At 42.2% G+C, this 26,452-nt stretch overlaps 1 protein-coding gene across 2 annotated transcripts in view; it reads left to right on the top strand.

The window, feature by feature from the left end:
* The window catches only part of cpsf1 (cleavage and polyadenylation specific factor 1), a 161,230-nt gene that overhangs the window by 112,814 nt on the left and 21,964 nt on the right, over window positions 1-26,452 (top strand). Inside the window, exons 22-34 of one of the 2 annotated variants that reach the window (XM_043690935.1) lie at window positions 1,285-1,462; window positions 4,892-5,098; window positions 5,928-6,017; window positions 7,109-7,258; window positions 7,741-7,893; window positions 9,197-9,313; window positions 11,931-12,021; window positions 12,990-13,074; window positions 14,231-14,266; window positions 15,205-15,346; window positions 17,779-17,931; window positions 22,185-22,361; window positions 22,970-23,036. In XM_043690935.1, coding sequence (XP_043546870.1) covers window positions 1,285-1,462; window positions 4,892-5,098; window positions 5,928-6,017; window positions 7,109-7,258; window positions 7,741-7,893; window positions 9,197-9,313; window positions 11,931-12,021; window positions 12,990-13,074; window positions 14,231-14,266; window positions 15,205-15,346; window positions 17,779-17,931; window positions 22,185-22,361; window positions 22,970-23,036 — 1,646 coding nt within the window. The remainder of the gene's footprint in view (window positions 1-1,284; window positions 1,463-4,891; window positions 5,099-5,927; window positions 6,018-7,108; window positions 7,259-7,740; window positions 7,894-9,196; window positions 9,314-11,930; window positions 12,022-12,989; window positions 13,075-14,230; window positions 14,267-15,204; window positions 15,347-17,778; window positions 17,932-22,184; window positions 22,362-22,969; window positions 23,037-26,452) is intronic. The other variant, XM_043690937.1, reaches the window with a different exon arrangement.

The raw sequence follows: 26,452 nt of genomic DNA, 5'->3' as shown, positions 1-26,452 counted from the left end.
ATCTGTTATGAGAAGAGATTGGATAGATTGGCTTTGTTTTTCCTGGAGCAGAGGAGGCTGAGGCAGGATCTGATTAAGGTATAAGAGAATTCGGAGAGGTATAGACAGTAGCTTCTGAGAATCTCTTCCCTATAGCAGATCTGTCTAAGGCCAGAGGGTGTAAGTTTGCTGTGAGGAGTAAATGGTTTAGAGGAGATCTGAGAAAAAAAGATTTTCATCCAGAGGCTGGTAGAAATTGGGAAAAACCAAGGAGCCTCGATTATCTGACATTTGATTATCCAAATATCGGATTATCTGGCAAGATTGCTATGTCCCGATGCTTGGCTAAACAATGTCATCCGGCATTTGATTAACTGAATAAAATACTCCCCATCTCCTTCGGATGATCGAGGTTCCTCTGTATGCTGCCAGAGGGGTGGTGGAAGCAGCAATCACAACTTTTAAGAAATATCTAGACGAGTACTTAAAATGCCAGGACAAAGTGCAGGTAAATAGGATTAGTATACTTGTGTTTTTGCCAGGCCAAAGGGCCTGTTTCTATGCTGTATGACTCTATAGCTGGGGAGAGGTTGAGTACAGAATTAGAATCTCTACAGTGTGGAAACAGGTCCTCTGAAGAGTATCCCACCCAAAACTATTCCTCTACATATACCCCTGACTCATGCACCTAACCTATACATCCCTGAATGCTATGGGCAATATAGCTTGGCCAATTCACCTAACCCCCACCTCTTTTGGATTGTGGGAGGAAACCGGAGCACCCAGAGGATACCTATGCAGACGCTGGGAGAATGTACAAACTCCACACACAGTCCCCGGGGCTAGAATCAAACCCAGCTCCCTGGTGTTGAGGGGCAACAGTGCTAACCACTGAGCCTCCGTGCCACCCTAAAAGTTGTTCCAAAAGATTTGATGTAGAAGGTTAATTCTCTGGATTTTAAGTGCGGATGTTGGGGAGTAGGTCAGAATTTATTTTGCTGTGTATTTAAAGATATTTTAAACTGTGTTCTATATTTAGCTTGTTTTTTGCGAAATAAATTTCAGTTTTATTGTAAAAGAAACTGTAGCCTTCTCTGCCTGTTTTTCTGTGAATGACCACTGTTAAATAAACAGAAATGTAGATGGTCTATCAAGCCAAATTTCATACTGGGATCTGATTGTCCATTAATAACAGGAACTAGGTTCAAAACACACTAATGGGGGTTCATATTCTGCAAAATTAACATGTTAATTAATGTTATTGTTCACATCCAAGCGTTTCTGTGTTTTATTTCAAATTTGCAGTACCACAGTGGACGATGAAGAGGAGATGCTGTATGGAGAGTCTGGCTCGGCACTCTTCAGCCCTCCCAAAGAGGAACCTAACCGTAGCTCTGTGCCAACGGCTGAAAAAGAGCCCTCTCACCTTAAAGTAGAACCCACCAACTGGTGCATGCTGGTGAGGGAGAATGGTGTCATGGAGGTGAGCATTGTGATCCATGCCTCCAGATCAAGTTGAAATGGTATAAGAGATGGGAAGACACTTGCTTTCTGGTGACAATATAGTTAAAAGCTGCTTCTACCTATGTTTTGCTATCACAGTATCAGTAAAGATATTTCAGGTAGATAATATGAGGGAGTGCTGCTAAATATTAATCTTAGATTCTTGGCTCAGGAGGAGGTGATACAGCCCATTGATTCCATGACTGTTTTTCAAAAGAGCTACTTAATTTTTCTTTTCAACTGCCCTGATTTATTCCCAGAGCTCTGTGTATTTATCATTGAGTCAAAGATAAGGAGGGAGCAATTCTCCCACCCACTGTGTTCTGTTTAGGCCAGATGTCGTCAAACATTTTGTGGAATTACCTCGTATCAGTTGCCTTGTTACTGGAGTGGAAGTCATATCTATTGCTTTGTTAAGCTTTAATTAATTTAGTGGGTTTTTTTGCAATCCCTAATCGTGCAACCAGCTGCTATTGTACTAAGCTCTTGCACCCTCTTGCCCTTCCCTCTCAGGAAAGAAGGATAGAGGAATATAACATTTAGTGTCTGGGACCACGATTATTTGAGCAGTGAAAAGTAGCAAATATTTGAAGTTAACTTTTAAGTTCTCAGTTTCCTGATTGTTCTTTCCAGATGACATTGTAACCATGCAGAGAGTCAGAGAACCTTCCCAGCTGTATTCAGTTCTGTACTCAAAAAATATATACTTTATTTGCTCTGCCACAAAGAAAACTTCTTGAAGATAACAACTTATTTGCATATTCCATCTTCTGAGTTCAGTGTTCTTGCTTGGTAACTTAGTAGTGGGGAGAATTCTCGAATTAATTATCAAGGACTTCATAGTGGAGGAGCTAGAAAATAGTGGCAAGATCAAACAGAGTCAGCATGGATTTATGAAGGGTAAACCGTGCTTGACAACTCTGTTAAAATTCTATGAAGATGTAACTAGTAGAGTTGACTGGTGGGGGGGGTGGGGGGGGAGCCGGTCAATGAGGTATATTTTGGATTTTCAGAAAGCGTTTGACAAAGTCCCACATAAGAGATTATTGCACAAGATTAAAGCACATAGGATTGAAGAAAGTGTATTGAGATGGATAGAAAACTGGTTGGCAGAGAGGAAACACAGACTAGGAATTAATAGGTCCTTTTCAAATTGGCAGGCAGTAACTAGTGGGGTGCCACATGCATCGGTGCTGGGGCCCCAGCTATTCATATCATATATTAATGATTTTTGTGAGTGAACAAAATGTAACATCTCAAAGTCTGCCGATGATACTAAGTTGGGTGGGAGGGTGAGCTGTGATGAGGATGTAGAGATCCTTCAGCCTGATCTGGACAGGTTGTGTAAGTGGGCAAATCAATGGCAGTTGGATTAATTGGGATTACGCGAGGTTATTCACTTTGTAAAAACAAGGCAGGTTACTACCTGAATGGCTGTAAATTGGGAGAGGTGACTGTGCAGTGGGACCTGGGTGTCCTTGTGCACCAGTTGCTGAAGGTAGGCACCCGAGTGCAACCGAGTGGTTTAGAGTACAGGAGCAGGGATATGTTGTTGCAGTTATACAGGGCCGTGGTGAGGCCACACTGAGAATATCGTGTGCAGGTTTGGCCTCCCTTTCTGAGGAAGAATGCTATTGCTGTCTGGTTTGGAGGACTGAGATATGAGGAGAGGTTGACTAGGTTAGGATTGTTTGCAGTGGGGGTGGGGGGGAGAATCTCCATAAATACTTATAAATTCTAACAGGACCCTGTTGTACAGGGCCCTGGTGAGACCACACCTGGAATATTGTGTGCAGTTCTGATCTCCAAATTTGAGGAAAGACATTCTGGCTATTGAGTGAGTGCGGCGTAGGTTCACGAGGTCAATTCCTGGAATGGCGGGACTACCTTACGCTGAAAGACTGGAGCGACTGGGCTTGTATACCCTTGAGTTTAGAAGAATGAGAGGGGATCTGATTGAGACATATAAGATTATTAAAGGATTGGACACTGTGGAGGCAGGAAACATATTTCCGCTGATGGGTGAGTGCCGAACCAGAGGACACAGCTTAAAAATACGGAGTAGACCATTTAGGACAGAGATGAGGAGAAACTTCTTCACCCAGAGAGTGGTGGCTGTGTGGAATGCTCTGCCCCAGAGGGCAGTGGAGGCCCAGTCTCTGGATTCATTTAAGAAAGAGTTGGATAAAGCTCTCAAGGATAGTGGAATCAAGGGTTCAAAGTTTGTGCGAAGATTTGTAGCTCGGGTGCTCGTTGTTGTGGTTCTGTTCGCCGAGCTGGAAGTTTTTGTTGCAAACGTTTGTCCCCTGGCTAGGTGACATCATCAGTGCTTGGGAGCCTCCTGCGAAGCGCTTCTTTGATGTTTCCTCCGGTGTTTATAGTGGTCTGTCCCTGCCGCTTCCGGAAGTGGCAGGGACAGACTACTATAAACAACGGAGGAAACATCAAAGAAGCGCTTCGCAGGAGGCTCCCAAGCACTGATGATGTCGCCTAACCAGGGGACGACACGTTTGCAACAAAAACCTCCAGCTCGGCGAACAGAACCACAACAGGAATCAAGGGTTATAGAGATAAGGCAGGAACAGGATACTGATTAAGGATGATCAGCCATGATCATATTGAATGGTGGTGCAGGCTCGAAGAGCAGAATGGCCTACTCCTGCACGTATTGTCTATTGACTAGACCGTGTAGGTACTGGGAGGATGTTCCTGATGGTGGGTCCAGAACCACGGGCCAAAGTCTGAGGATTCGGGTTGGACCATTCGGGATGGAGATGAGACATTACTTCGCCCAAAGAGTGGTGAGCCTGTGGAATTAATTACCACAGGAAGTAGTTGATGCCAAAGCATTGAATATATTCAAGAAGGAGTTAGACATTCCACCTGGGGTGCATGGGATCAAAGGTTATAGGGAGAAAGCTGGATTAGGCTATTGAGTTGGACAGTCAGCCATGGCCGTGATGAATGGCGTAGCAGGCTTGAAGGACCGAATGGCCTCTTGCTCCTATTATCTATGTTTGTGTTTCTAACTGTAGATGATGATCTCATCCCTAATGTGAAGATTCTCATAAAGCTGTAAGTCACATGGGAAAGAGGGCTTTTCCAAAGATCAAGGGAGGGGTTGACTAACTTCATTGCCTTTGGATAACATGTTATTTTCAAATTGTCTTTTGTTTAATCAATTTTGGTTTGATGAAATTTGGTCAACTTAAGTTGGTCAGATGGTGCCTGTAACCATTTTAAGTCAGTGTTATAAATCCCTTTTTAAAAACATTTTGGAACATTAAAATCCTAGGTATTAAATTGAATAATGAAATTCAGAGGTCAGCAGTGCATGTTTTGTTTAACGGACTGACCTTGATAGCATGATACAATGGTTGTGATTTGACTGTCCTGTGCTTCTCCATAGATATACCAGCTGCCTGACTGGCGCTTGGTCTTCCTGGTTAAGAATTTCCCTGTGGGTCAGCGTGTCTTGGTGGATAGCTCTTCTGGTCAACACATGACGCAGGGAGAGATAAAGAAGGAGGAATTTGCCCGCTTGACGGAGATGCCAGCAGTAAGAGAAGTCCTACTGGTTGGGCTTGGCAATCGGCAAACAAGGCCTTTCCTTCTGGTAAGCAAGAGTTTGTATCATTGTGATGAGCATATTAATTAATAATCTGTCATCTATTTGTATGTGTTCTGACCCATTGGAGCACAATGCTGAGGTTTCTTGAGCACAGGAGACTCAGTTGTCTCGTCTGTACTGTGCTGGCCAACCCAAGTTCAGCATGGAATAATGAAGATACTGTATATCTGAAATTAAAAAAGAATGGTCCTGGAGGCATCTGAGCAGGGCTGGCAGGAAGATAGGGTTAATGTTTCAAGTTGAAGATCTTGCATCAGAGCTGTGAAGTGAGCAGCTTGTAAAGAGGTTCTGAGCAGGGAACATTCAGTGAAATTAAGTGAAGGACAGAGAAAACGCAAAATGGGAAACTGATAGCAGTCAAAGTGGACAAGACGAGAAAGGCCAGCTAGTTCGCTGCCTTTCTCTTTTCAGGATTGCTCACCTTTCCTGGATTGTCTGTCTGGAAGATGCTGTTCTTATTCCATGAATCTGATTTTTTTTTTTTGCGTTTTCCTTTCTTTGCCATTTGTTTCTGTTTGTGTGTGATCATGTGCTTGCTAAAATTCCATCTCTAGTCATTTAATCATCGTCATGGCCAATTCTTTCCTCTTTCCTGTTCCCTGGTGCTAAATTTCTTTATTAGCGGTTAGCCACCAGACTAGGCAAAAGAGAAAGAAATGTTTCAAAATAAATGTGATACGTTCCTCTAAATAACAAAGTAAACGTCATACAGTTCATGTTTTAATTTTGTAGATTTCAGGTGGTGTCAGATCTGGATCCCTTAGTCTGTTGGCCCCATGAACAGATCACTAATTTTCTTTGGTGTTTGCTGCAGGTTCACGTGGAACAAGAGCTTTTGATTTATGAGGCCTTTTCCTACGATGCGCAGCAAAGCCAGAACAACCTGAAAGTTCGGTTTAAAAAGGTATGTAGACTCTCTTTGACAAAACAATCCTTAAATAACTCACTTGTCATCACTTCTTTAAGTGAATATATCTGATTAAAAGCGCTTGGATGTTGATTGATTTTAATGACAAGTTTTATTATTTAAAAGTTTTCACATTGACAGATTGCTGCCTTCAAGTTCAGTCTGTGCCATCAAACTGAGTACTCTATTGCTGTAATTAATCATAATACCCAAGCTATGTGCAAATGTCTTGCCTTGTTTCCTTGCATGACAGCATTTCAAATCTATTTAATTGGCTGTGAAACAACTTGGGATGTTCTGAAACTATGAAAGGTATTAGATAAATGCAGTTTCTATTGCATCATAATCTAACCTGTCCTCCTCCAGCACCTGTTTTGAGGTTGAATAACCCTGTTCATTTTCACACGCACTCCATTGCTGGTTAATCCATTTTTCTCTTTACTGCTCAAATTTCGTGTTTTTTATCTGTCGTTGGAATTTACTTGTCTGCATGCTTTGAAGTAAGAACCTGACTTGTGGTTTATGCTGATGATCTCATTCTTATCTGTTCTGAGGAAAGTTTGTTGACCTGAACTGTTCCGTCCTTCTCTCATGGAATTCTAGAATCCCTACAATGTGGAAGGAGGTCATTTGGTCTGTTGAATCCACAACCACTCCTCCGAAGATCATCCCATCCAGACCTACCCTATCCCTGTGACCCTGCATGGCCTACAGCTAATCCACCTAGCCTGCACATCCCTGGACCCTATGGGCAATTTAGTATTGCTAATCCACCAAACTTGCACATCTTTGGACTGTGGGAAGACACCAGATCACCCAGAGGAAACCCATTCAGAGATGGGGAGAATGTGCAAACTCCACACATACAGTTGCCTGAGAGTGGAATCAAATCCAGGTCCCTGGTGATGTGAGGCAGCAGTGTTAACCACTGAGCCCTGTTCTACACGCTGTGCTACTTGTGGAAGTTTTCCAGCATTTCCTAATTTTACTTGCCTCCTAGATAATAAAGCTGCTCTTGTCCTGATGACAGCCCTCACTTAATGATTGACAATGTTTTGAGGTATTTTCTCTTTGTATTTCCTTTCCAGGTGCCACATAATATAAACTTCAGAGAGAAGAAGATCAAACAATCAAAGAAAGACAAGAAGGTAGAGACTGCCACAGGAGAGGAACAGGTCATTCCGAAAGCAAGGGTTGCTCGGTTCCGCTATTTTGAAGATATTTCTGGATACTCAGGGGTAAGAGCAAGTATAAATAGTTTGGAGTCATTCTTCCTGCATCTTTAGAATATCTTTCTTTGAACAATATAATGTGCATTATGCTATTCAGTTCTGTCATTTGATCATTGCTAGCTAGGCTAGCATTTATTCACTATTCATAATTGCCCTTGAGAAAGTGAGGGCTTGCTGCCTTGAGCACTTGGATTGCACCCACAGACCTGTAAGGAAGGCTGCACTGAAAGGTAGTGTGATTTGGAGGGGAAACTGAAGCTCTGATGTTTGATTGTACCTGTGGCCATTGTGGTAGTGGTTGCAGGATTGGAAGTTACTGATGAAGGAGACTTGAAGTGTATGGTTTGTAGATGTTGCAGAATTCTACCACACTAATGTTGGATGTGGTGCCGGTCAGCTGGGTTGCTTTTTATTAGAAAGTGCCCACCTTCTTTGAGTGATGCCGTAGTACCAGATTCAGTGCATTGTTAACTTTTCCTCTCTCCTAGGTATTTATTTGTGGCCCATCTCCTCATTGGTTGTTCATGACTTCGCGAGGGGCTTTGCGCTTGCACCCTATGACAGTTGATGGGCCAATCGAATCGTTTGCACCCTTCCACAATGTTAACTGTCCAAAGGGCTTCCTGTACTTCAACAAGCAGGTAGGAGAAACAGCATTGTCACTGCGGGGGGAAAAGGCATTACACTTTTTCCGATTAGAAAGTATTTACTTGAACGTAATTTAAGTTGCAAAACATCAAAGCTTCCCAGTGTCCTTGTGAATAAAGGCACTGTCTGGTGTAGCATTTAATACAAAGATCCTTCATTTCATCCCTCTGAAAAGGTGTGGTTGTTTCTAAGCTAGCTGATCTTTTATTCACATGAGACATGGATGTCACTGGCTGGCCAGCATTTATTGCCCCTGTCTTGACAAGGTGGTGGTGTGCTGTCGTGTTGAGCTACTGCAGTCACGTGCTTTAAATAAGCCATCAGGGAATGAATTGATTAATTTTTCTTGTATGCTTTGTAATTGTTTTCTGAAACAATTGAGTATTCTGGACCAGAAAGGTCTGGATTCAAATCCTATGTACTCTGTCAGTGTGTCATAAAATAGAGTCAGACAGCGTGGAGACAGAACACCCCAATATGACGTCGTTCCATTTGCCAGCATCTTGCCCATATACTTATAAATCCTCCCTATTTGCATACCCAACCAGATGCCTTTTAAATGTTCTAATTGTACCCACCTCCACCACTTTCCCTGGCATTCTGCATGAAAATATTACCCCAAAGGTCCTTTTTTTTAGGTTTTTCTCCTCTCACTTTAAAGCTATGCCCTCGAGTTTTTCACCAGCTCATGGCATTCCTCCTCAATGACTTCCTCATCTGAGAGACTGGATAGTTGAGTGCTAGCAGGCTGTTTCGTGATGGAGAGCTTTTAAGCTGATCCCAGTGCAGGACACTCTCACATCCACATGTATGCAGTGTCCCGAAAATGTCATTTGGTTACATCTGTGTCCGAGTCCCTAACATCAGAATTGTGGGTCAGTTGTAGGAAATGAAGTTGGAGTTATGCAAGCCAGTACAGAGGGACCTTGATTATCTGGCATTTGATTATCCGCACATCGGATTATCCGGCCAGATCGCAAGATCCCGATGTTTGGCTCAATTGTTATCCGGCGTTTGATTCTCCAGAATTCAATTAACCAAACAAAATACTCCCTGCCTATGTCCTTCAGATAATTGAGGTTCCTCTGTATACCCAATGACACACAACAGAGACCATTCATAGATTGATCCATTGGGAAATGGTGCATCTAAACTGCCTGTTACTTTAAGCTTGTTAAAAACATTGATGTAATTGTTCACGCGTTATTGAAAGCGAAGTTCAGTTTCAGAAAATATGCATTGAAAGACTCCTCTGTTTGTTTGTATTTTCTCATTTAATAATCCAACTTTTCAAAGGGTGACCTTCGAATCAGTGTGTTACCGACATACTTGTCTTATGATGCACCGTGGCCAGTTCGAAAGATCCCACTACGTTGTACTGCACATTATGTGTCTTATCACGTGGAAACTAAGGTGAGAAACAATGCCTTATTTGGAATTTTGCTTTGTTTACTCTGTACGTCTCATCAAGTAAAGGTATTGTATAATTGACCTCTGATGCTGGTGTTACTGAGATATTAGTAAACTGTAACTGTGCATTTGTGAACATTTTCCTAACGATGTTCACTTGCTCACAATGGCTGGTAGTTGGGTTGCGGCCTTGGGTTATGACGCTGCAGAGAGTATTTGAGGTTGCCTAGTGTGACAATCTTCAAATCTGAAAAATACAAGATCCTGAAGAGACTTGACAGTTGGACACAATGTGGGGTCTTTCAGACCCACTAAGACTTCCCTACACTTAAATTCCCATGAAATAAGGGCCACTGTTCCATCACTTCTTGTGGCTCAGGTCATGTGTTGTTTCTGTTCTTTTAAATTCACCATTAGCCTTCCTGATTACCTGCTGCACTTGTGTGCTAGCTTTCTGTGTTTTATTTACAAGTATCCCCAAGTCTCTTTGTATTGCAGCTTTCTGCAATTTTTCTCCATTTAAGTGATGATTTAAATCTCCCTTCAAAAATGAGCAACTTCACAATTTCATACATAATGCTCTATTTGCCAACATTTTGCCTACTTACTTAACCTATCAGTATATCTCTGGAAACTGTTTGCATCCCTTTTGCAACTTGCCTTTCCACCTATTTTTGTGGTGACTTCAAATTTCCTTCCTCCCAAGTCAGTTATGGTCCTAGCATTGATCCCTGTGGAACCCAAGTGATTACACGTTGCCAAACTGAAAATTATCCCCTTATCCCCACTTACTGTTTCCTGCCTATTAGCAATCCTCTATCCACACCAATATTCTAACTCCAACAGCATAAGCTCCAACAACATGATCTCTAATGACTGTACCTTTTGTGAGGTGCCTCGTCAAATGCCCTTCTTCTGGCGTCTCCTACAAAGGGCAATTGGCCAATAAGCTTTTAGTCTGTCAAGTCACCTCAAGAACTTATGGGCTTCAATAAGATCACCCCTTTTTCTTTTAAACGTCAAAGGATGCAGGCAAGCCTGTCTATCTTTTGCTCATAAGATTGCACCCTGATCCGAGGAACCTTATCAGAACTGCTTCAAATGTAATTATGTCCAATCTTAAAAGATACTAAAACTGTACATAGTGCTTCTGGAGTAATCTCATCAGTGGTCCTGCACAACTGTAGCAAAACATTGCTTTACATTCCATTCCCCATGCAATAAATGGTATTGAGTGCCTTCTGAATCATTTGCTGTATCTCCATACTAACCTTACTATGAACATGGCAGTATACCTTGATCTTTCACTTGGAGTTTGGCAATCTGTCCCAATTTTAAAAAAACATACTGCTTTTTTGCTTTCCTACTAAAGAAGACGTGTTCACATTTTCCTTTGTTAAATTTAATTTGCCAAACTTACCACCTATTTACATCCCTTTGCAAACTCTTAATAGCCTCTTCATAACTTAATTTCTATTCTATCTTTGTCATACAGTCATAGAGATGTACGTCATAGAAACAGACCCTTCAGTCCTACTCATACATGGTGACCAGATATCCTAAATAAACCTTGTTCCATTTGTCAGCATCTGACCCATATCCCTCTAAACCCTTCTTATTCATATACCCATTCAGATGCCTTTTTAAATGCTGTAACTGTACCAGCCTCCACCACTTCCTCTGGCAGCTCATTCCATACACACACCGCCCTCTGTGTGAAAAAGTTGCTTCTTAGATCTCTCTTATATCTTTCGTCTCTCACTTTAAACCTATGACCTCTAGTTTTGAACTTACCCCAGCCCAGGGAAAAGACATTGTTTATTAACCTATATATGCCCCTCATGATTTTAAACCCCTAAATGATCATCCCTCAGCCTTTACTGCTCCAGGGAAAATAGTTGTTCAGCCTCTCCCTATAGCTCAAACCCTTCAACCCTTGCAACATCCTTGTAAATCTTTTCTGAACCCTTTCATGTTCACTTCATTCTTCTGATAGGAGGGTGACCAGAATTACAGTCAGTAAACCAAAAGTGGCCTAATCAATGTCCTGTACAGCCGCAGCATGACCTCCCAATTCCTATACTCCACGAACTGATCTATAAAGGCAATCATACCAAACACTTTCACTATCCTGTCTACCTGTGCCTCCACTTTGAAGGAACTGTGAATCTGCACTCCACGGTCTCTTTGTTCAGCAACACTCCCCAGGACCTTACCATTAAGTGTGTAAGTCCTGCCCTTATTTGCCAGCATATTTAGCTACCATATGCTTGGTCCCTTCATCCAGATAGTTGGTATAGATTGTAAATAGTTTAAGTCACAGCACTGATTCCTGTAGAACTGTATTGTACAGCTTGACTAAGATTCCCTTTTTATCCCTATACTTTTCTTCTTGTTAGCTAACCAATCCTTTGTCCATGCTAATGCGTTGCCCCCATACTATGCAATCATATCTTGTATTCCTTGTGGCACTTTTATCAAATGTCTTTTGGAAATCCAAGTACACCATGTCTAATGTTTTGCCTCTCTCCATACAATCAGGGACTTGACTATAATGTTTAGTCTCTTCAAATAGCTAATGTTTTCTTTGTGGATATTGTGAAAATGTGTTTTTCTTTAGGTGTATGCAGTAACGACAAGCATAACAGAGATTTGTAATAGGATTCCGAAAATGACAGGGGAAGACAAAGAGTTTGAGAGTGTTGACCGTGGTGAGTGAGCTTAGTCCTTTCACCTTAGCTGTGCAGTAATCTGTGTCCTGGAGGAAGAATTCAAGTGCTCAACCAAGTTCTTTTTAAAGATTAAGGTTTCCCACCTCAACTACCCTCCAAGGCAGTGCATTCCAGCTTTCCACTCTCTCTGTGAAAATTTTTCTTCAAATTCCTCCTGAACCTTCATGATTTTTTTGTGCAACTGCAGAAATGCTTGCTAAATTTGTTGTGAATCTTGACTGGCCAACATGGGCAAAACTGAGCTGGACCATTACTTTATTGATTCAGTTGATTTTTGTTATTGGTATGATTAGATAGGGATGGTCCAGTGATCTCATTATCATGAATTGATCGTTATCAAAACATAAAGGGAGATGTTAGGAAGTCTCTTTTTCTCATGCACAGGATTGTCGGGCCTACGCATACAGGCAGAGACAGATTCCTAATCGTCTTTAAAATGGAACTGAATGAATTGGGAGGGGCGTGCACGGAACGACAGTGGGGCAGGACTAATAAAATAGACTGATGAAACAAAGCAAAAGTTTTCCATCGTCCCAGATGAGCATAGGGCTGCTCATTAGAGAGGGAGGGAGATAGGTAGATAAATAATGGGTTTACTTCGACAGCTGCTGTGCCTCAAGTGAGGGACAAAGTTGAGAAGGTGGGTCTTAGTGACCTCTGTCAGTATATGAATTGAACCTACCCTGCTGGTGTCACTCTGCATCACAAGGCAGTCGTTATTGTCCCACCAACTGAACTGATGTTACCACAAGTACACCATTTAACAGCTTCACTGAAATGGACATGAGCTGCGCTGAAAAGCTATCTGGTCATATGTACTGGTAAATTGGCTGAGGCTGCATCCTTTAGTTGAAGTTTATGGGTAGGGGAGCAACAGCTTCCCATTGGTTTTAGTAGCAGCAAATAAGCCTTTATCCCTTGATAGTGATACCTTGTTCTTTTGGCAGATGACCGGTATATCTACCCAATGTTGGAGAAGTTTTCCATCCAATTGATCTCGCCTGTCAGCTGGGAAGCCATTCCCAATACGAGGTAAACTAAAACACCAGTCTGATTTGAAGTATTAGCAAAAGCACCGAAGTATGGGCATCACTTATTTGATATATCTCTCTAACATTTGTTCGTCAATGTACTGAATAAAAAGAAACTTAGCTCTGCAAAAAATGACGTAAACTTGTTGCAAGTCTTCTGCTGTTCTTTAGATGAATTTGTGTGTTGGACTACTCAGTGTTAGATTCATAGTTAAACATTAAGGTTCAGTGGATTAACAATATTGTGGATCTAGGTGTCTTTGGCTTGTTTTCGTGAATATAGTTCACACTTGAGGGTGTAATTGACATCAAATGATAGTAGATCTATTTTGTTCTGGTCCTTGATTTTCAGATTAAATCTCTTCTATGTTTGAAATATAATAGAATCCAGCAGCTTGGCAATGGGTAAATATGATAAAGTGCAGTTACCACGTATCAGGGCCAATGTACTTAAGATGGAATGTTGACAGCCACTTAGAGCAAGGCTTATATATTTAAAGAAAATTTCCCTTGAAATACAGTGTCCAAACTAGAATACAACTTTCCGCATGTGAGGACTGCAGATGCTGAAGATTAGAGTCGAGAGTGTGGTGCTGGAAAAGCATAGCAAGTCGAGGAGCAGAAGAGTCGACGTTTCGGGCAAAAGCCCTTCAGGAATTCCTGATGCAGGGCTTTTACCTGAAATGTCAACTCTCCTGCTCCTCAGATTCTGTCTGATCTGCTGTGCTTTTCCAGCACCACACTTGACTAGAATACAACTTTTTCTATTCACCCACAACTCTACCGTCCTGACTCCCTGCTTTCCACTTGACATTCACCACCATCCCTCCTTGCCCTTTTGTGTTCTCTCTTGCATACTCTTCTCTTTCTCAGCTCCAGTCCCCTTCAGTGTGTACCTTTTTAATACTGTGGCTGCATTCACATGCTTAGAACTTCACCGTTCCTCTTGTGTTTTTATTCAATTATTGTAGTCCATGTCATAGTCAAAGGCTGTTTGTTTTACTTCTGTTAATATTTTCAGGAGTTACAACATTCCAGACTGCTTTTGTTGCTTGGAGGGTGACCATCTCTGATGTTGGATAGGTTAATTGTGTTTTTTATGCCGATCCAATTTAGCTGAAACACTTCTTGTGCCCTTTTCTTTCAATCCTTTCCAGGAAGTTAGAAGAATTCGATAATCGTAGAGGCGAGGTGTAAGTATGAGCATTTGAACCTATTGGTTGGATAGGACTTTAACCCCTGAAAATCTCGGTTATTTCCAGCTTTGAGTGGAAAAGTGTTTTGAAAATCTCGAATTAGTGTTTTCTGATTGGGCTGTTGACAATTGTGTCATTGATAATTTGACAGTTTTTCTGTTTCGGCCATTAATTTTAATGTTTAATTCTTGAAATAAAAGGAGGATTGATCGCTGGAGTATTCCCATTGAGGTGGGGGCTAATGGAAAGAATGGGTTCTGAAAGTCCTGGTGTTCCCTCCATTAATTTAAACAGATACAAAATCTAATATTGCTCGAACTGAACTTCACTTGAACAGCACACCTTAGTGGGAGTTCCATTAAATAGTGAGCTTGAAAGTAGGCAGAGTAGAAAAGCTCAGCTGTTAATATAAAGTGGGCCAGGTATGAGGAGCAGGCTGTGGTGATGAGCATGCATTGAGAGTGGCTGCTTGTGCACACTCCAACGAACCTTGAGCTCCCTAAGATCTGCAGAAGGCACCACTTCTGTTGCAGTTTAAAAACAGTTCTGTCGCAACAAGTATCTTTTATATTGTAACTTCAGCATAGTATCTAGGCAACAGAAGGCAAGTGGTGGTACCTTGGAAATTCGGAATGCTAGAGTCTAGAATTGGAGAAGTACGGGGATCTTGGAGGATTGTAGGGCTAGAGATGGTTACTGGGATAGGGAAAGCATGAAGCAACAGAGGAATTTTGCAAGAAAAGAGTTAAAATCCTAGCATTGAGACACTACTGGGCTAGAATGTGAGTGAGCATAGTGATCATGGGCAAGCAGTTCTTGTCAGTTCAGATGCAGGCAGCAGAGGTTTGGACAAACGTGGGAGCACTTTGCCAATTTCCCATTTGGGCATTCTATCAGTTCGGTTCCTCTGACTCCCAATTTTTTAATTTGTGTAGGATTGACATGGAGGACTGGGAACATGTAACCTGCATGAAAACTGTGTCGCTCAGGAGCGAGGAGACGGTGTCAGGACTGAAGGGTTACATTGCTGTGGGGACGTGTCTGACACAGGGTGAGGAGGTTACGTGCAGGGGCCGGGTGAGTCAGATAGCAGTATTTGTATGACTTGTTGCAACTCATTGGATTGCTACAACAAATTGCAGTGGTGGGAGTTGTGCTGTCAACATATCTAAAAATATATAGATTTATATAATCCCTACACTGAGAAAAGAGGCCATTTGGCCCATCGAGCCTGCACCAACCCCCCTCAGACCCAGCCACATTTGCCCTATTCTTGAAACCCCACATTTACCATGATTAATCCACCTAGCCTGCACATCCCTACACTATACAGGCAATTTAGCTTTTCAATCCACTTAACCTGCACATTTTTGGACTGTGGCACCAGTTTCAGATGAAGGAACTGTTGTTTAAAAAAAAAGCACCACATGGAAATGCTCCGAGTTGTGAGACTGCATATTTGCATACCGCAGTGATTTTAGCCTCTGATCGGATAGATATTGATACTCTTAGGGATCCACAGCAATAGAGCTTTTCCTAACCTAAGGTAGTGCCAGTTTGTGCAGTTTGCACTTTAGTGCTTGTTTGTCTCCTGGGGTGTTCCATGTGCAAGTATCGTGGCTGCAAGAAAGGCGAGAGCTGGGGATTCTGCAAGAGACATGCTGGGGTATGATGGAATATTCTCCACTTATCTGGATGAGTGCAATTGTAGCAACACTGAAGAAGGTCAAAGTACTTCTTAAAAGGTGAGAAATTGGAAAGCATGGATGCACAAAGGGATCCAGGTATCATTATAGCACTGAAAGTGAACATGCAGGTGCAGCAAGCTATTAGGAGGACTAATGGAATGTAAGCATTTATTGCGAGAGGGTTTGAGTACATGAGTAGAAAGATCTTGTTTCAATTGTTTAGAGGTGTGGTCTCCTTGTCTCAGGCAAGATATTATCATCATAGTGCAACAAAGGTTCACCAGACTTGTTCCCGGGATACCCCAGTGAGAGAAATTGGGTGAACTAGGCTTGTATCCTCTAGGGTTTTGAAGAATAAAAGGCCGTTTCATAGAAACTTTAAAAAAGTTTTAATGGGATAGACAGTGTAGATGCAAAAAGGATGATTCCCTTGGTCATGGGGGTTAGAACCCAGTGTCTCAGAAAAACAACGAGCTGGAGCAAACAGCCCTAAACTCTTCCATCTCTCCTCATGGGGCATCCCCACGTATCTAAATCTATCCCAGGGATCAGTCTGATGAATCTCTGCTGCATTCCCTCTATGGCAAATATGTTCTCCCTTTGGCAGGCGGGCCAGAACTGTGCACAGCACTCCAGGTATGGTCTTATCAGTTCCATACAATTGAAGAGAGACTTCTTTGCTTCTGTACTCTCATTGTCTTTGTGGCAAAGTTATAATTTGCCTTCTGTTTTGCTTGCTACACCTGCATACTTATTCAGTGACTAATGAACAGTGACTAAGGACCTTGGGTCCTTTTGGACATCAATCCTTCACAGTGTCTCACCATTTAAGAAAGTGTTGTGCCTTTTTTCTTCTGACCAAAGTGATTAACCTCATACTTTACCCACATTATATTCCATCTGGCAGGTTCTTGTCCACCCATTCAGCCCATATAAACCTCTTTGAAGCTTCTCTGCATTCTTCTCGTGACTCTACCTTCCACCGAGTTTTGTCACCTGCAAACTTGTAAATATTACAGTTGGCTGCCATATCCAAATCATTGATATAGGTTGTGAACAACTGGGGCCTAAGTGCTGAATCCTGCGATATCCCACTGGTTCATAGTCTACCCATCTGACAGTGACCCATTTATTTCTACTATCTGCTTTTTACTGGTTAACCATTCCTCAATCCATGATAGTACAAGTCCCAACTCCGGTTTTAATTTTGTTAGTCAATCTCTTGTGTGGGACTTTGTCAAAAAATCTCCTGATAATCCAAATACACTGTGTTCACTGGTTCCCTCCTTTTGACTCTGCTAGTAACATCCCCAAAAATTACTAACAAGTTTGACAGTTGTGATTTCCTCTTCCATGTATCCATGTTGACTCTGTAAAATTAGATTGTAACTTTCTCATTATTTGGTCATGTCAACCTTTTTATAATAGATTCAAGTATCTTCCCTTCTACTGAAATCAGGCTAACAGATCTGTAACTCAAGTTGCTTTGTTAGTTTAAAATTTTAGAATTCCACAGTATTGAAAAGCAAAAGCTAAGAGTTCAATGAGACATCCTGTAGAAAAGCACAGAAAATAAGAGAGCAGCCAGCAGGGCTTTATATTTCAGTCTAATTTCAAACAGCAGTCTTTATTCACAGTCATTTGGTCGTACAGAACTTGAGCAGTGCTGAAGAAGGAAATGCTGTTGCCAGAAGCTTGCCTTGTTCTCATCACCACATGTGTTTGCCCTGATGAGTGCAGTACTGAAAAGCTTCAGCAAAATGCCTCTATCGACAGCAGGATTAAAATTATTCACTATATTTGTTCATTCTTTCATTACAGATCCTGATTCTTGATGTGATTGAGGTTGTGCCTGAGCCTGGCCAGCCTCTGACAAAGAACAAGTTCAAGGTGCTGTATGAGAAGGAGCAGAAAGGCCCTGTGACTGCCCTGTGTAACTGTAACGGTTACCTTGTCTCAGCCATTGGACAGAAGGTAACCACAACATGTCTGCCCCCTCAATGCAATGTCAGCATCTTCATTGTTTCAGTTGCTCCCAAAGAGGGGACAGGCACATTTTCTATTATCAATCCTTTACTTACCTGTAGGCTGATGCAGCAAATGTGGAAATTTTTATGGCAAGAGAGGAGACCAAATTTAATTCTTCCTTGGGCTGATTTTTTAATAATTCTCTCATTCTAGCTCAACTGAAAGCCAGTTCCTAGTTACTTTTGAAAAGGTGGTAATGAATTGCCCTGAAAGCTGCAGTCCATTTGGTGTAGGTAGGCCAACAAGCCTGTGAATAAGGGGGCTCCAAGATTTTGGCTTATCAGCACTTAAGGAAAGGTGATGTATTTCCGGGATGGTGAGTAGCTTGGAAGGGAAGATGCAGCTGGTGATCCTCACAATATATCTAGTGCCCTTATCCTTCCAGGTGGTAGTAGGTTTGAAAGGTGCTGTCTAAGGAGCTTTAGTGAATTCCTGCAGTGCATCTTGTGGATGGTACACACTGCTGCTATTGAGTGTTGGTGGTGGAAGGTCTAAATGTTTGTGCATGTGATGTCAATCAAGTGGGCTGCGATATCCTGGATGGTGTCAAGTTTCTTGTGTGTTTGAGCTGCACTCATGCATGAAAGTGGGGAGTGTTCCTTTATATCCTGACTTGTGATGTGTAAAAGGTAGGCAGGCTTTGGGGAGTCGAGAGGGATACTTGCCGCAGTATTCCCAGCCTCTGACCTATTGTAGCCACTGTATTTTATGGCGAGGTCAGTTTCTGGTCAGTAGTAATCTACAGGATGTTCAGGTGATGGCTGTGATTTTTATGTGAGCTTTTTATTCCAGATCTATGTTGAATTCAATTTTCATGATCTGCCAAAATGGCATTTGAGCATTTTAGAACATTATAATCATAAAGTCACTCAGTTTGGAAACAGATCCTTCTGTCCAACTTTTCCCTGCTGATCGGGTTTCCCAATCTAAACTCAGCCCTTATTCCTCTAAACTTTTCATATTCACGTACCTGTCCAAACTTCTTTCAAATATTGTAACTGCACCTGCATCTCCTATTTCCTCTGGCAGTTCATTCCATCCATGCATCTCCTTCTGTGTGAAAAGGTTGCCCATCAGATCCCTTTGAAATCTTTCCACTCTAATCTTAAAACTATGTCCTCTAGTTTTGAATTCCCCTACCCTCAGGAGAAGACATTTGCTAAATCACCTTATCTATGCCACTCATGATTTTATAAACTTCTACAACTTCACCCCTCAAACTCCTGCGTTTCTGGGAAACACATTCCAGCCCAACCTCTTTGTAACTCAAATGCTCTAGTCCCAGTAACATCCTTGTAAACCTTTTCTGCACCCTTGCCAATTTAATAATATCCTTCCTGTAGCAGGGTGACCAGAACTGTATGCAGTACTCCAAAAGTAGCCTCACGAATGTTCTGTCCAACCCACTATCACTAGTTTCTATACATACAGACAAAGAAGGACACCACTTTGACTGTCTGTACTGATCCCAGTACAGGTGAAACAAAGACACACAAGAATTCTTAAAGGCATGGCATTCTAACCAGAACTCCATCAATAAACACATTGGTTTAGACCCGATCTATCTTCCCTTGAAAAAAAGAACCGGAAATGACATCACCCACCTTAAGAAACCACGGACTATAAATAGAGGGGTGTGACATACCACCAGCGCTTCACCGGAGAGCCTCATTGATGATGTTACCTAGTATGGTGACAAAATGTCTGAAAACAAACCTTCCAGCTCAGTGAGCTAACTTGCATACTTAACAGTACAGGTTCTTTGGCCCTCGATGTTGTGCTGACCTGTGGAACCAATCTGAAGCCTATCTATCCCACACTATTCCATTATCATCCATATATTTATCCAATGACTATTTAAAATGCCCTTAAAAATTGGTGAGTCTACTAAAATTGCAGGCAGGGCGTTCCACGTCCCTACTACTCTGAGTAAAGAGCCTACCTCTGACATCTGTCCTATATCTATCACCCCTCAATTTAAAACTATTTCCCCTTGTGTTAGCCATCAGCATTGGAGGGAAAAGGCTCTCACTGTCCACCCTATTTAACGCTCTGATTATCTTTGTTTCCAATTAAGTCACCTCTCAACCTTCTCTCTAATGAAAGCAGCCACAAATCCCTCAGCCTTTCCTTGTAAGACCTTCCGTCCATACCAATCAATATCCTAGTCAATCTCCTCTGAACCCTTTCTAAAGCTTCCTCGTCCTATAATGTAGTGACCAGAACTGTACTCAGTACTTCCAAGTGTGGCTGCACCAAAGTTTTGAGCAGCTGCTACATGACCTCATGGCTCCACAACTCAGTCCCTCTACCAATAAAAGCTAACTCACCCTATACCGCCTTAACAATCCTATCAACCTGGGTGGCAACTTTCAGGGATCTATTAACCCAGTACTCGGTATGCTTGTTGTTCCTTCCAGAGTGAATCACCTCTCACTTTTCCACATTAAACTCTGTTTACCACCTATCAGCCCAGCTCTGCAGCTTATCTATGTTCCTCTGTTCCTGAAGAAGGGCTTATGCCCGAAACGTCGATTCTCCTGTTCCTTGGATGCTGCCTGACCTGCTGCGCTTTTCCAGCAACACATTTTTCAGCTCTGATCTCCAGCATCTGCAGTCTTCACTTTGTCCTATGTTCCTCTGTAGCCTGTAACATGCTTCCGCACTGTCCACAACTCCCGATGTTAGTGTCACCTGCAAATTTACTAACCCATCCTTCTATGCCCTCGTCCAGGTTGTTTATAAAAATGACAAACAGCAGTGGACCCAAAACAGATCCTTATGGTACACCACTAGTAACTGAACTCCAGGATGAACATTTCCCATCAACCAGCACACTCTATCTTTTTTCAGCTAGCCGATTTCCGCTAATTCATTCTCAATCCTGAAACTCCGTATTTTGTGCAATAGCCTACTGTGGGGAACCTTATCAAAGGCCTTACTGAAATCCATATACACCACATCAACTGCTTTACACTCATCCATCTGTTTGGTCACCTTCTCAAAGAACCCGGTAAGCTTTGTGAGGCATGACCTACCCTTCACAAAACCGTATTAACTATCCCTAAACAGCTTATTCCTTTCTAGATGATGATAAACCCTATCTCTTATAACCATTTCCAGCACTTTAACCACAACCGAAGTAAGGCTCACCAGTCTATAATTTCCAGGGTTGTCTCTACTCCCCTTCTTGAACAAGGGAACAACATTGGCTATCCTCCAGTCTTCTGGCGCTATTCCTGTAGACATAGATGATATAAAGATCAAAGCTAAAGGCTCTGCAGTCTCCACCTTAGCTTCCCAGAGAATCCTAGGATAAATCCCATCCGGCCCAGGGGACTTATTTATTTTCACAACTTTCCCGAATTGGTAATAACTCTTACTTGTGCACCTCAGTCCTGTCTAGTCTAGTAGCCTGTATCTCAGTATTCTCCTCGACAGCATTGCCTTTTTCCTGTGTGAATACTGGCAAAAAATATTCATTTAGCGCTTCCCTACTCCTCTGACTCCATGCACCACTTCCCACTACTGTCCTTGATTGGCCCTAATCTTACTCTAGTCATTCTTATTATTCCTGATATACCTACAGAAAGCTTTAGGGCTTTCCATTATCCTATCTGCCAACAATGTCTCATGTCCCCTCCTGGGTCCTCTTCGTTCTCTCTTTAGGTCTTTCCTGCTAGCTTGTAACTCTCAAATGCTCTAACTGAGCCTTCACATCTCATCCTAATATAAGCTACCTTCTTCCTCTTGACAAGAGATTCAACTTCTTTAGTAAACCACAACTCCCTCACTTGACTACTACCTCCCTGCCTGGCAGTAGCTGTTCCTTGAATAAGCTCCACATTTCAATTGTGCCCATCCCCTGCAGTTTCCCTCCCCATCCTATACATCCTTAATCTTGCCTAATTGCATCATAATTGCCTTTCCTCCAGTTATAACATGCCATCCCAACTCCTACACTCAATGCCCTGACTGCTTGGGATTCTGGATTACTGGTCCAGTGATATCACCACTGTGACACCACCTTCCCCAAAGAAAAGGAGGAATTATGATTCTTAAAGGTCCTTTAAGGATACGTGCACTCATCAGCTCCTGGTGCAGACCTTTGAAGATTTTAGAATTGGAAAGAATTGAGTATTTTTCCCTTTTGGTCTTCTATACAGTGATGTCCCATTGATAAAATGCCTCTTGTGCAGATTTTCCTGTGGAGTCTGAAAGATAATGACCTGACTGGAATGGCGTTCATTGACACTCAGCTCTACATTCACCAGATGATCAGTGTGAAGAATTTCATCATGGCTGCTGACATCATGAAAAGTGTCTCCATCCTCCGCTACCAGGAGGAGAGTAAGACTCTGTCCCTTGTTAGCAGGGTATGTATGCGGCGCAGTCCTGACCAGTAATGGGAACAGCTTAGTGTCGTCGGGATGTAAGTTAAGTGCTTGCTGCCTTGCCTAAGGGACCTTTTTTCATGTGTGGTGCTGGGAGATGGTTCAAACTTGGAGATATTTCATGAAACCCCTGCCTATCTAGCCAGGGTTGTTGAAAGATCCTGAGGAGCACAGAATCTGATGGATATCTTGTCTTTTTTTAAAAAAACAAAAGCAAAATATTGTAGATTCTAGAGACATGAGACAAAACTAGAAAGTGCTAGAGAAACTCAGCACATCTGGTTTACATCTGTGGAGGCAGAATCCGTGTTATCATTTGAGTACAACTCTGAAGAACAGTCATTGGACGTGATATTAACTTTTTCTTTCTCAATTGATGCCTCCGGACCCAAACTTCTCCAGCATCAGGTTTTAGATAGTTAATTGGATGGCAGAGAGAGCCTGATGATTGTGTAATTTTGTGATGGTCAAAGGTTGACATACTCCGCTGAAAAGGAAAATACTTTGAACATTCTCCATGTGGATTGATGTTGTATGCAAGTGTTTTTTTCAGAGCTCACCTGTAATTGTTAATGTCACTTGTCCCCCAGGACCCCAAGCTTTTGGAAGTGTATAGCATAGAATTTATGGTGGACAGCTCTCAGTTGGGATTCCTTGGTAAGTTACTCTCCAGACTTGTTATAGCAGATCATTGACCATTGTTTTTATTCACTCGTGGGGTGTAGGTGTTGCTGACTGGGCCAGCATTTACTGCCTGTCTTTAGTTGCCCTTGGGTAGATGGTAGTGAGCTGCCTTCCTGAATTGCTGCAGTCCATATGCTGTAGGTAAACCCCCAATGCCATTAGGGAGAAAATTCCAGGATTTTGACTAAATGACACTGAAGGAACGGTGATATATTTCCAAGTCATGGAGATGTACAGCATGGAAACAGACCCTTTGGTCCAACACGTCCATGCCAACTAGATATCCTAACCTAATCTCGACCCATTTGCTAGCATTTTCGCCATATCCCTCTAAACCCTTCTTGTTCATCCACCCATTCAGATACCTTTTGAATGTTGTAATTGTACCAACCTCCGTCACTTCCTCTGGCAGCTTATTCTATCTTTGTACCACCCTCTGTGTGAAAAAGTTGCCCCTTAGGTCCCTTTTAAATCTTTCTCCTCTCACCTTAAACCTATGCCTTCTAGGTTTGGACTCCCCCAACCCATGCAAAAGATTTATTCACTCTATCCATGCGCCTCATGGTTTTATAAACCTCTGCAGAGTCACACGTCAGTCGCTGATGCTCCAAAAGAAAATAGCCCCAGCCGATTCATCCTCTCCCTATAACTCCAAACCTTACAACCCCGGCAACGTCCTTGTAAGTCTTTTCTGAATGCTTTCAAGTTTCACAACATCCTTCCTATAACAGGGAGACCAGAATTGCACGCAGTATTCCAAAGTGTCTTAACCAATGTCCTGTACAGACGCAACATGACCTCCCAACTCCTATACTCAGTGCGCTGACCAATAAAGGCAAGCTTACCAAATGCCATCTTCACTATCCTGTCTACCTGTGACTCCATTTTCAAGGAACTATGAGTCTGCACTCCAAGATCTTTGTTCAGCAACACTCCGCAGGACCTTACCATTGCTGTATAAGTCTTGCCCTGATTTGCCTTTCCAAAATGCAACACCTTTTCCAAAAAAAAACTCAAATCAGGTTAGTGAGACATGATTTCCCAAGCACAAAGCCATGTTGACTGACTTCTAATCAGGTAAAAACAATGACTGCAGATGCTGGAAACCAGATCCTGATGAAGGGCTTTTGCCCGAAACGTCAATTTTACTGCTCCTCGGATGTGCCTGAACTGCTGTGCTCTTCCAGCACTACTAATCCAGAACCTGACTTCTAACCAGTCCTTGCCTTTCCAAATACGTGTAAATCTTGTCCCTCAGAATCTCCTGCAACTTGCCCACCACTGTTGTCAGGCTCGCCAGTCTATTATATATCCCTGGCTTTTCCTCACCACCTTTCTCTTAAATAGTGGCATCACGTTAGCTAACCTCCAGTCTGGCACTCACCTGTGAGTCTCGGTGATACAATTATCTCAGCAAGGAACCCAGCAATTACCTCCCTAGCTTCCCACAAAGTTCTAGGGTACACCTAATCAGATCCTAGGGATTTATCCACCTTTATGCACTTCTTCCTCTGTAACATGGACATTTTTCAAGATGTCACTATTTATTTTCCCACGTTCTATATCTTCCACATCCCCGTCCACAGTAAACGCTGATGCAAAATACTTTTTTAGTATCTTCCCCCATCTCCTGCAGTTCCGCACATAGGCTGCCTTGCTGATCTTTAAGAGGCACTATTCTCTCCCTAGTTACTCTTTTGTCCTTTAATGTATATGTAGAATCCCTTTGGATTCTCCTTAACCCTATTTGCCAAAACCGTCTCATGCCCACATTTTTGCCCTCCTGATGTCCCTCTTAAATATACTTATGTTGCCGTTATATTCTTCTTGGTATTCACCCGATCCCAGCTGTTTATACCTGACACGTTTCCTTCTTTTTCTTGTCATTCAGCATTCCCTATACCTACCAGCCTTCCCCTTCCACCCCAACAGTAACATACCATCTATGAATTCTCGGCACCTCATTTTTGAAGGCCCCCCCCCCCCATTTTCCAGAAGATCCTTTATCTGCAAACATCTGCATCCAATCAACTTTTGAAAGTTCTTGCTGAATACTGTCAACATTGGCCTTTCTCCAGTTTAGAATTTAACTTTTAGATCAGGTCCATCTTTTTCCGTCACTACATTAACACTAATAGAATTCTGGATCACTGGCCCTAAAGTGCTTCCCCATTGACACCTCACAGAGACGTCTATTGCTGCCTTTTCCAAGCTAGGTCAAGTTTTTTGCTCCTTCTGTAGTAGGTACATCCACATAATTATTCAGAAAACTTTCTTGTACAGGTTGTTCTGTTATAATGCACGTTTTATCAGCACCAATTCACTGTAATAGGATTGAATTGGGGGCGCTGTTTCTACAGTGCCCATGTTTAAAACGTGTGTTGGTTGTACCATGATTGTAGTGCCATCTCCATTTAAGTGCTGTTTCTAAAGGGTAATTTTTTTTATAACATGGGTTTGCAGAAGAACACAACCATTGTTTTATAGAAGAACTGACTGTACACGCTTAATGCATTTCTTTCCATCCAAGCCCTTAACACAATGGCAGTGCCAGTCCATGTTTGGAAAATTAAAATCCTGTACCAATCACAATTGATCACTTGGAACCTGGTCTAGCCCTGTTTACATTTGAGCAAGTCTTGGTACCAGAAACCTGGCTGTCAGTGCTACATGCCCCTGATTTTCCAAAACAGCATACTTGTTTGAGATGGGGATAACCACAGGGGACTCCTGCACTACCTGCCTGCCTTTTGTTACCTTTCACAGAGGTAACCCATCTACCTGACTGTATCTGGTTTTTCTACCTTACAGAAACTGTCATCCCTCTCACTCACCATCTGCTGTGAATTGCTCATTGCCTCTAACTGCTGTTCCAACTGGACCATGCAATCCGATAGGATTTGCAACAAAACACACTTACTGAAGACATAATCATCAGAACATTGAAATTCTTCCTAATCTCCCACGTCTAACAGAAAGGGCACATTACTCTACTAAAGGCTGTCTTTGCACCTTAACAATTTACAGGTCCAGAAAATGGCACAGTCTTACTGTTCTAAAAGCACTGCGCTAGGTTAACTTAGTATCTATATTTTATATTTTTTAAAAGGTTTAATAAAAAGACAATTTTTAATAAAACATATAATCAAAAAACCCATTCTACTCGCTATTGTAGATTTAAAAAAACACTTTTAAAAAAGGTACCACTTAGCTGTCCCAGCACTGAGCGCTCCCCCACACAGATTTCTCCAAGGTCAGTTGTAAATTTCACTGTTTGGAATTGTTCCAAGAAAAATAAGCAAACAGAAGCAGTCAGCTATGAAGGTTCGCTGCCTGGTCAGACAGCTGTGCAGGTTCACTGAACCTTTTTTCACCTCTCACGTGGTACC

The sequence above is a fragment of the Chiloscyllium plagiosum genome, chromosome 5 (assembly GCF_004010195.1).
Source record: "Chiloscyllium plagiosum isolate BGI_BamShark_2017 chromosome 5, ASM401019v2, whole genome shotgun sequence".
Classification (NCBI taxonomy): Eukaryota; Metazoa; Chordata; class Chondrichthyes; order Orectolobiformes; family Hemiscylliidae; genus Chiloscyllium; species Chiloscyllium plagiosum.
The sequence above is the reverse complement of the archived record's forward strand: the minus strand, read 5'-3'. Positions and strand labels throughout refer to the sequence as shown.